Below are 10,609 nucleotides of genomic sequence, written 5' to 3'. Positions count from 1 at the left end.
CTGGATGTGTGTCACCAAGCACAAGGGCCAGGCCTTGACCCCAAGTGCTTCGGAAGGGAGATCCTTTCCTTGACAGGTTACTCAGGGCTCTTTGTGGGGCAGTAGGAGATGGGGATGTGCATGGCCAAGTGTAGAAGAATAGTACTACCCCTGCCTGCTTCATGGTTGGGGGTTAGGAGGCAATGAGGTCTTGGTGCTTTAATAATAATCTGTCTCCTCATGGGCGTCTGTGGCAGAGACAACAGTCATAGATATGAACACAAAGACCTGCTCCTGCTGGGAGTTTCAGCCTTGTCACAGTCCTCTGTCCTGTCTATACATGGCTTTGCTAGGGACTCCGAGACCTCCACATCTTTCCTTTTTGGCTGCAGACCCTTATCTCTGTGGTGTCACAGCAGATTGGAGCCGAGCGTGATAACTCAGATCTTCTTGGTGGCCATGCTTCTCATAAGGCAGCTCTGTAGGAAGCTGCCCTGGTTCCTCGTGAGCAGGCACCACTGCTTGTATGCCATCCCGCATGGTTCCCAGGCCCTCCTCCTGCTGGACATTACTCACTCAGCAGGGTCCCAGGGTGCCCTGATGTGTGGGGTCTCTCTTCCTCTGGTACAGGACTGGGCTCTTCTCCATGTTAAAGTCAACAGTTTTCTGAAGTCAAAATCCTGCAGATTCTCAAGGTTTACCCACATTGATGCTCCATTCTATCAGCTGTTAGTGTCAGCAGGCAGACAGTTCAACCTTAGTGTAATTGTGCTATCTCTGACTAGATAGCAGCAGCAGCAAGGGTTGCAGGGAAATTTGGATAATTCAGGAGTAACCAGCTAAATGGAGTTGCAGCACAGTCACTCAAGGGCAGGGGATGGAAGGCTGTAAGGTTCAACATTTGCTGCGCGTTTTTCTCATGCATGCTGTCAGTTTCTCTGGAGCTGTGTCCTGAATGTTATGGGGCTGTGCAGATCAAAATTAGAAGGGCTAAAGCCCAGCTGCACCTCAATCCATCTATTATTGTCAAAGACAATAAACAAATAGAAATAAAGGCTTGACGTCAGGAGGGGGTTCTTCACAGAGAGGGTGGTTGCACACTGGAACAGGCTCCCCAGGGAAGTGGTCACTGCACCGAGCCTGTCTGAATTTAAGAAGAGATTGGACTGTGCACTTTGTCACATGGTCTGAACTTTTGGGTAGACCTGTGCGGTGTCAAGAGTTGGACTTGATGATCCTTAAGGGTCCCTTCCAACTCAGGATATTCTATGATTCTATGATTCTATAAATAAATAAATAAATAAAACTACTTTAAATGAAGGAGGATTAGGGAGAATCATAATCCTTTATTGGATTTTGGGGGGAAAACCTGTTGACAAGGGATGAGGTAAAGGCTGAGACACTTAATGCATTCTTTGCCTCTGTTACTAGCAACAAGACCAGTTTTTCCCCTGGACATTTCTTCCTCCTCATGGCCTTTGCCAACCTTACAATGCATACTTTGTGGAATTTTTTTCTCTCCTGCTCTTTCCTACTACCAAAGATACTCTATCAGGGTGGAAACCACTCCTGAAGTAGGCATCCCAGACCATCTCGATCCTTGCAGCCTCTCAGCCAACCAGACACAAGTCACCTCAGAAGTGCCTTCCAAGCCATGGGCCTGCTACTGGCCTTGCAGCTTCTTGGCTAGACACAGCCAAGCCTTGTGCCTCCTGCTCTGCAGTCATGGACTCAAGCAGAAGGGACTGGACAACCCACCTTTGGGCCTTCACACACAGACACACACAAACACACAGAATTTCTGGGTTGAAAGAGACCTCTAGATCATCGAGTCCAACCTTTGACCTCTTTCTACCTGGGTCGTCCTGGTTCTGGAGGCAGAGGGGATCCCCCAGTCAGCATGCCAAGCAGGTGCCTTGTGCTGGCCTAGCAGGGCCACTGCCAGATGTCAGCCCAAAAGTCCAGATCCCAGGAAGAAGTCAAGGGTGACCTGCCACCTCCAGACACAAATGACCTCACAGTCCCTTTGCGTGACACGTTCCTGCTGCTGCCATATCAAGTGCAGAGACAGAAGTGACCTCACAGTCACTGCCCCAGTCACATTCCTGCTGCTGGGTCAGGAGATGCTGAGGCAGAGCTGAATTTTCTCTAACCCCCTCGGTATCTCTTTTTCACTTTCTGGGTTAGAGATTAAGCAAAGTTTTAGTGGGAGTGTTTGGTGTTCTACTTGTGCTGTCACGTCTGTGGTTGAAGTATGGACAAGCTCTGTGGTTTACGGGTGTTTTACGTCTGCCTAGGAGTTTAGGGTTAAATAGAGCGTTTTAATGTTAGTGGTAAGTGAAGGGATTACGATTATCAAGAGAGAAAATTGATTCCTTTCAGAGTGTTGTAGTAGCATTTAGGTTTAGGGATTAAAATCACTGTTTCCAGTAAGGTAAGGGACATACATTACTTTTTTAAGTCAGTGTTACTGTAGCATCGGCATTTCATGAATGCTCTTACCTCTATGAAATCATTAATTTCTGCTGGCCATGCTCCTCTTCCCACCCCAAAATCTCACATCTCTCTTGTCCAGGCTGCTCCCGACCTCCCCATATCTTGTTGGGATCAGCTTTCTGATGACATTTACCATCTCAGTGTATCTGTCTCACCTCTGTTGGCTCCTCCATTCCTGAGAAGGAAGTGGCATTGTAGTCAGGAGGGAAATGGACACAAAGGTCTTTAGGAGCATCCTGCACAATGTGCCCATCAGCTCTACACCTCCACAAAACTGTGCTTCCTACCTACAAGTTTTGTTTCCCAAGTGGCTTCTGTGGATCCAGGGTTACTTTTCCCAGGCCCTCTCACATGTTTCAGTTTTGGATGTGCAGGGATGGGATAAGGAAAGCCAAGGCATGGATGGAACTGATCTTCTCAAGGGATGCAAGTAATAATAGGAAGAGATCCTATAGGTACATTGCTCAGAAAAGAAAGGCCAAGGAGAGTATACCCCCTCTGATGGATGAGAAAGGTGAATTGATAATGACAGACATGGAGAAGGCTGATGGACTCAACAACATCTTTGCCTCAGTCTTCCCTGCCACTCAGGCTTCCCAAGTCTTTCACTTCCCTGAACCTATAGATGGAGGCTGGGGGGCAAAGTCCCTCCTGCTCTAAGTAAAGAGGAGCTCTGAGTCCACCTGAAGAAACTGAGCACATGCAAGTCTATGGGGCTTGGTGACATGCATCCCAGGGTCCTGAGGGAACTGGCTGATGTAGTCGTCAAGCCTCTCTCCATCATATTTGAAGAGTCCTGGCAGTCAGGTGAAGTCCCTGGTGACCTGAAAAAGGAAAACATCACTCCCATTTTTAAAAAGGGTAGAAATGAGAACCCATGGAACTACCGAATGGTGAGCCTCACCCCTGTGCCTCAAAAGATCATGGAAAGGATCCTCCTGGAATTGATGTCAAGGCACATGCAAAACAAAGAGGTGATCTCAGACAGCCAGCATGGCTTCACCAAAGGCCAAATCGTGCCTGACCAATGTGATGACATTCTACAATGGAGTGACCACATCAGACAACAACAGAAGACCGACCAATGTCATCTACTTGGACTTCTGTAAGACCATTGACACTGTCCCACATGACATCCTGATCTTCAAATTGGAGAGATACAGATTTGATGGGTGAACCATTCAGTGGATAAGGAGTTGGCCTGAAGGTCACACCCAGAGAGTGGTGGTCAACGGCTCAATGTCCAAGTGGAGGCTGGTGACAAGTGTTGTACCTCAAGAGTCTGTCCTGGGACTGGTGCTGTTTAATATCTTTACCTATGACAGACAGTGAGATCGACAGTGAGACAATGAGACAGTACATTCTGTGCTTGTAGCCCAGAAGGCCAACTGCATCCTGGGCTCCATAAGCAGAGGAGTGGCCAGCAGGTGGAGGGAGGTCACTTCTACTTCTACTCCTTGTACTCTGCCCTTGTGAGGCCCCACTTGGTGTCCTGCATCCAGGACTGGGGCCGCCAGCATGAGAAGGGTGTGGGTCTGTTAGAACAAGTCCAGAGGAGGGCCACAAAGATGATCAAGGGGCTGGAGCACCTCTCCTGTTAAAAAAGGCTGAGAGAGCTGAGGCTGTTCAGCCTGGAGAAAAGAAGGCTCTGGTAGTGACCTCTTTGTGGCCTTTCAGTACTTAAAGGGGGCTTATAAAAAAGATGGAGAGTGACTCTTTGCTCAATCAGATAATGACGGGGCAAGGGGGAATGTTTTTAAGCTAAATGAGGGGAGATTTAGATTAGAAGTTAGGAGGAAATTCTTCACTCAGAGGGAGGTGAGACAATGGAAACTGTTGCCCAGAGAAGCTGTGAATGCCCCATTCCTGGAGCTGATCAAGAGCAGGGTAGATGAGGCCCTGGGCAACCTGATCTCATGGGGGGCATCCCTGCTTATGGGCAGGTGGTGTGTACCGGATGACCTTTAAGTTCCCTTCCAACAGGAGCCATTCTCTAATTCTATGGTCTCACAAACTGTACCTCAAGCATGACTCCCATCCCATCAGCCTTCCTGTGGTCTACCGCCTGACCAGAACAGAAGGTGCCTCACCATCATCTTCAATGCCTTGTGCATGCTTCTGGCCTTTACGGTCCCTATCTGTGCCACATTCCTCCTGCTGGTCCATCAGCTCCAGAGACTGAAGTGACCTCCCAGCCTCCGTCACAGCCACATGCCTCCTGCAGGCCCAGCACATCCTGAGGCACACCTGACCTCATCCCAGCATTCCCAGCCAGCTCCTCCTTGTGGCCTCTGATCTGATCACATACCTGTCACCTCACATGCCTCTTCCAATGCCATGGGACTGCTGCAGGACCTCACAGTACCTGCCCTGCCCCATGGGGACAAACAGCTGAAGTTAGGGATAGGAGTGGGGTTGAAGATGAGATGTGCTGTGTGCATGGTGGAGGGCTTTGGAGGTTAGATGATCAGGTTAATGTTTAGGGATTAGAGGGCACCCTCCAGGGTCAAGGGAATGGCAAAGCATCGAGGGAGGGATTGGTGTTCTGCTTAAGGATCCTGCTCAAGGTTTAGGATAAGGGCAAGCTTTGAGGACTTCAGTTTAGGTCTGGTTTGGGGGCTAAGGCTAAGGCTGGCTTTTTATTCCTTGATTAGGCTTTATCATTCTTCTGCTTGCCCTCCTATTAGCAGATGAGTTTGACATCTGTCATTTCCATGTTCTGAGGAATGTCTTTGATCCATCTGTCCTTTCCAAGGTCTTTGAGATAGGTCTTATGATGACATCTGCAGATCCACTTGAACCTCTCTCACCCTTCCCACACCACCTCTAAGCAATCTGAAGAGTGACCAGGAGGATGATGTTTGCTTGGGAAAGAGTTTTGTTAAGATCTCTGAGGAGGGCTGTATTTGGCCTTCTCAGAGACCGTGATGGCAGTATCATAGAAAACAGTGACACTCGTGAGGACAGAAGAGCAGGTAGATAAGGCCTTGGCCTGCCAATACAGGACACACACACACCTGAAAACTACATGAGAAGGAAGAGGAAGATTGGATCCAAAATGTAGATTATGAAATCAAAGACTGTGAGTATCACCTTGGAACTGCAGGACAGCTCCAGCAATGAGGCAAAACCACAGAAGGTGTCTATGACACTGGGGCCACAGAACTGTGTCTGGGTAGAGAAGAAGAAATAATTCCTGCACATGAGAGAAATTCCCCTGGTTCAGGTACAGCTGCCTTCTGGAGCCAGACCTTCCAGTACTCGAGCCTTGCAGAGAACAGGGATGGCATACAGCCCAGGGCTGACTGTAGAGCATGGTCCCCAGAAGGAAACACGGCATCTGCAGGTGTTTGGTGACAGGCACCAGCTGAGTGATGAGGGTGTTCCACATCCCAGTCACTGTGCTTGTCATGTGAGAGAGGAAGAAGAGATTTGTGTATGGGTAGAGGATCTTACATGTGTGTTACTGGGAAAACTCAACAAATGCTGTCTTAGTGTCCAATTCCCTTCTTGGGAAACCTTTTAGAGCATTCAGTTTCCTCCTCTCTTGTTATGACACATTCAGAGGGGTGAAATGATCCCTGGCAGTCATGGCTGAGGTGTCCTGCAATACACTGGGAACACAATAGGAGTTAAGGGAGGGAAACATATGTTCTCATGTTTGACAATCAAACTTTAATAGCATAAATCACACTTCTAAAATTAGTCTCAACCAAATACAGCAAGGAGCAGCCAGCGAAGACTTCAGGCTGCTTCAGACACCACACCCCAGCAGAGACCCTGCTGCCTTGGGGAGCTGTCAGCCCTGAGGCCCTGGGGACACCTCCAGGAAGACCAATGGCACAGAGCAAGCGATGCCATGGTCGGGTGCTGTGCTGCTGAGCTGGGCCGGGCTCTTGGGCCCAAGCAGAGCTCCTGGTAAGCGAGCAGCACTACAGAGAGACAGCTGTGCCCAGGAGCAGCTCCTCTGCACAGCGCAGCAGGGTTGGGGGCTCTGACCGCAGCTGGCACACACAGAGGAGAGAAGGAGAGAGGGCTTGGAGGCACTGAGGAGCACAACAACAGAGGGCAGCGTGTGGCAGGACACATCTGCAGGCTCTTGACACCGTGAGGCTCTGGCAGCAGGGCCTTCTGGCAGACGGGTCTTGTACAGCTGGCACATCCGACGGCTGATAGCATCTGTCAGGGTGGGTCTCTCTGTTTCTCCAGTGAGGAGTAGAAAATGCATTAGAGATTGGCATTTAAAATTGGATTTTTCAAGAGAAAGACCTGGGCAGGGACTACCTGAAAGGCAAGACTTTTTCTGTAGCCTCTGCTTGCAGATACCTGTGATAGAGCGGAGGCCGGTTTCATGGTAATAGGTGGTCAGGTTTGTACTGCAAACTGTGACTCCAAGAGAATTGCAGTGAGAGATCAATATTGAATCAATGAACTTCATAAAGTCCCTTCCCACACCTCAGCCCAGAAACTACACCAACATCATCATTGTGGTCCTCTCAGGTTTTATCCTAGCTGATCTTTAGGAGCTGTGAACCCTCCAATGCCCAGTGCTCTGTCTTTGGGAGGTCTCAGCCAATTTGAGATGACTACCGATTGCCTGCAATGAGCATGAACTGACTCTTCTGCAGGCAGAGCTGCAGCACAGGAGGGTCTGCTGAGTGTCCGTCTGTCCCTCCCTGGCCTTGCCTCCCCTGGCAGCAGCACGCTGGCATTCCTCCTGGCTTCTCCAGCTGGCCGTGCTGCTGCTGGTCTTGTTCCCAGGCTGGCTGGGGATGGGGGTTTCAGAGGCTGTGGTGTGCCCTCGGGGTGTTTGGGGAAAGGTGAGTATGGGGACAAGGTGAGGGGTCTGGAGATGGGCACTTTGAGCCTGGATTCCTCTGCTTTCAGCAGTGTTCAGGTTCTTTTCAGATGAACAACTGAGTACAACTTTCCTGCAGCTCTCACAGGGCAGCTGAGCCCAGCACTGATGGAGAGGCTGGCTGTCATCTCTGAGGGACACTGCACTAAAGGCACAGTGTCTTTGCCTCTGAGGATCCACAAGGTTTTACTTGGAGTGCAGCAGAATGCCCAGGATTTATGCCTTAGAAACAGTTCTCCGGTGTGGTGGGGCAGCTACAACCAAAACCACAAAACAAATAATTACATATCTAAACCTCCAAACGTCTGCTCTGCAGTAGGGTGAACTAGGAGCAAAACTGGGGAAATCTCTTTGATATCAGCAGTAACCTTAATCTGAGACTACCCCATGTTCCTACCATGTTCCTACCATGTTGCTACCATGCTACTCCCTCTGGCTGTAGTGCAGGACTGATCCCTCCATTGCCCACAGAGGATCCTCTGCTCCCAGAGGCACTCTCAGGCAGAATCAGTGAAAGAGAGCTTCAAAATATCTGCCTGGAAATGGGCAATTTTTTGGTGATTTTAAATGAGAAAATGGAAAGGTTTTTACTCCGATATGTCTGTGGTACATTATCACTGCCTTTGTCTTCCTTGTACAGGACCTCATGACCAGAAATAACAGATGTCCAATGTCAGCTCCATCACGGAGTTCCTCCTGCTGGCATTCGCAGACACGCACGAGCTGCAGCTCCTGCACTTCGCGCTCTTCCTGGGCATCTACCTGGCTGCCCTCCTGGGCAACGGCCTCATCCTCAGTGCCGTAGCCTGCCACCACCGCCTCCACACCCCCATGTACTTCTTCCTCCTCAACCTCGCCCTCCTCGACATGGGCTGCATCTCCACCACTCTACCCAAAGCCATGGCCAATTCTCTCTGGGACACCAGGGCCATCTCCTATCAAGGATGTGCTGCTCAAGTTCTCTTTTTTGTCTTCTTCTTTGCTTCAGAGTATTCAATTCTAACTATCATGGCCTACGACCGCTACGTTGCCATCTGCAAACCTCTGCACTATGGGAGCCTCCTGGGCAGCAGAGCTTGTGCCCAGATGGCAGCAGCTGCCTGGGGCAGTGGCTTTCTCTATTCAGCCCTGCACACGGCCAACACATTTTCTCTCCACCTCTGCCAAGGCAATGCTGTGGACCAGTTCTTCTGTGAGATTCCCCAGATCCTCAAGCTCTCCTGCTCAGATGCCTACCTCAGGGAAGTCGGGGCACTTGTGTTTAGTTTTTCTTTAGCATTTGGTTGTTTTGTTTTCATTGTGGTGTCCTATGTGCAGATCTTCAGGGCAGTGCTGAGGATGCCCTCTGAGCAGGGACGACACAAAGCCTTTTCCATGTGCCTCCCTCACCTGGCCGTGGTCTCCCTCTTTGTCAGCACTGTCATGTTTGCCTACCTGAAGCCCCCCTCCATCTCCTCTCCATCCTTGGACATGGTGATGGCAGTTCTGTACTCGGTGCTGCCTCCAGCACTGAACCCTCTCATCTACAGCATGAGGAACCAGGAGCTGAAAGCCACACTGAAAAAAATGATTCTATTTACTTAGCAATAAATTGGCTATCTCACTTTTCTGGTTTTACTCACATTAATCTCAGGCAGTTTGTGAGCTTTAGGTATAGCATTCTTTAAAATTCTTTTTCCAGTTAGATGTTTGCTTTCATTCCTCTTTTCCAGATGACCAGTCCTCTGTGAACCCAGAGGCTTTCTCTGAATGTGTTTATCCCTAAATGACACCTGGCCTCTGTTCTGGTATCTTGTTAATAAAATGAAGTTGCTCATGCTTAGTGCTCTTCTTCCCAATCTGGAGTGCAGAAGACAATCAGGGAATGCCAGGCTTAAGGCATCGGTCTTGTACTTGGGTTTCACCTGGACACAGGGACATGGGGGCACCAGGTTTTGGGTGAGGGAGTGAGGGCTGGACTGAGTTGTCACTGGTGGATGCCCAGTGCCCCTGGAGAACCTGACCCTTCAAGAAGCAGCTTCTTGGGATTGAAACGTGAGAGGACCGGTGGCATCAAGGAGGTATTTGGAGCCACCAGGATATCCTAAGGCTTCTCCTGGGATATTGAGTGCCTTGTGTTGGGTGGGCAGTGAGTGGATCTTCACAGTAAAGCTAAGCCAAAGGATGGATTTGCTAAAGGGAGCTCTGCAATGCCAGGGCACAAAGCTGGGTAACAGCACAAAGGTCTCAGAGGCCTTCAGTTGAAAGGGCCAAAAGGGTGAGCAGGTAAGGGCAGAGAGGTGGGGAGAGGTGGACAGGGGCTGAGCTGGGCTGGGCAGTGCCCGGCAGAGGGCAACAGCAGCGTCAGGGAGTGGTGGCAGCATGCAGGGGAGGGCTCCCAGCAGGGCTTGGTGCTGCAGAGCCAGGGCTGCGCCAAGGGAGCCCAGAGCTGCAGGGGCAGGGGAGAGGAGGCCGCTCTGGGCCCTTGCTGGCCTGGGCAGAGCAGGAAGGGGGCCCAGGGCATTCGTCCCCTCCCTGCAGCCTGTCAGCACGTCTGCTGAAGGCCAGGGCGGCTGCTGCAGGGGCAGGGAGCTCAGCATGGCCCTTGCAGCCCCCTGCCCTGGGCCAGCCTCTGCCCTTGGGCTCAGACCCGGCCTTGGCTCTGTTGGCAGGAGCGCTCTTGGCATGTTCTTCCTGGCCTCCCTTCGCCTGCGCACAGCTGCTGCCCACTCAGGCTGCTGCCACAAACGTGTCCTCACCAGCAGCACCACCCCTTGGGCTGCTTCTGCTGGCCTCCCCCACCCCACTGCCTTGATTCCTTGTCTCTGCTAGGCCCCAAATCCTGCAACAAAATGCATCCCTTGGCTTTCAGCACCCTCTCCCCTGCCGTGGTGGGACGTGTTTCCATTGGGCCGTCTACCAGACACGGTAATAAATACTATGAGCAGGACTAGAAGGGTCCTTTTTCCAGCCAGGGGAAGGCGGGGAGGAAAGGGACAATTTGGTTTACTGGACTGTGTATATTTAATGGCCTGCCACAACAGACCCACAAATGTGTCAGGCTCCTCTGGACCACAGAATAGCCTAATGCCATCAAGCTAGAAAGAGGTAGAACCCACCTGTATTTATGGACTGACAGGGGCATCCCAAGAGATAACTGTACTGGAGTCTACCTTGCTTGGCCTTCCACAGAATCCTTCTGTTGGGGGTTTGCTGAGGGCTGAAGAACAGCAGGTGCCAATGGCTACCATGGTGGAGCACCTGAGGCAGCGTCACGCTAACCGAGACTCCCTGATT

At 50.8% G+C, this 10,609-nt stretch overlaps 1 protein-coding gene across 1 annotated transcript; it reads left to right on the top strand.

The window, feature by feature from the left end:
* Positions 1 to 7,996: 7,996 nt before the first annotated feature.
* Positions 7,997 to 8,917, top strand: LOC309888219 (olfactory receptor 14C36-like; the record flags this gene model as incomplete). Its single annotated transcript, XM_082780457.1, has 1 exon — positions 7,997 to 8,917. One exon carries the CDS (start codon positions 7,997 to 7,999, stop codon positions 8,915 to 8,917), a length of 921 nt encoding a protein of 306 aa, XP_082636583.1.
* Positions 8,918 to 10,609: the final 1,692 nt, after the last annotated feature.

This window comes from Aythya marila (genome assembly GCF_965140915.1).
Source record: "Aythya marila genome assembly, chromosome: 28".
Taxonomy (NCBI): Eukaryota; Metazoa; Chordata; class Aves; order Anseriformes; family Anatidae; genus Aythya; species Aythya marila.
This window is presented reverse-complemented; position numbering and strand designations above follow the sequence as displayed.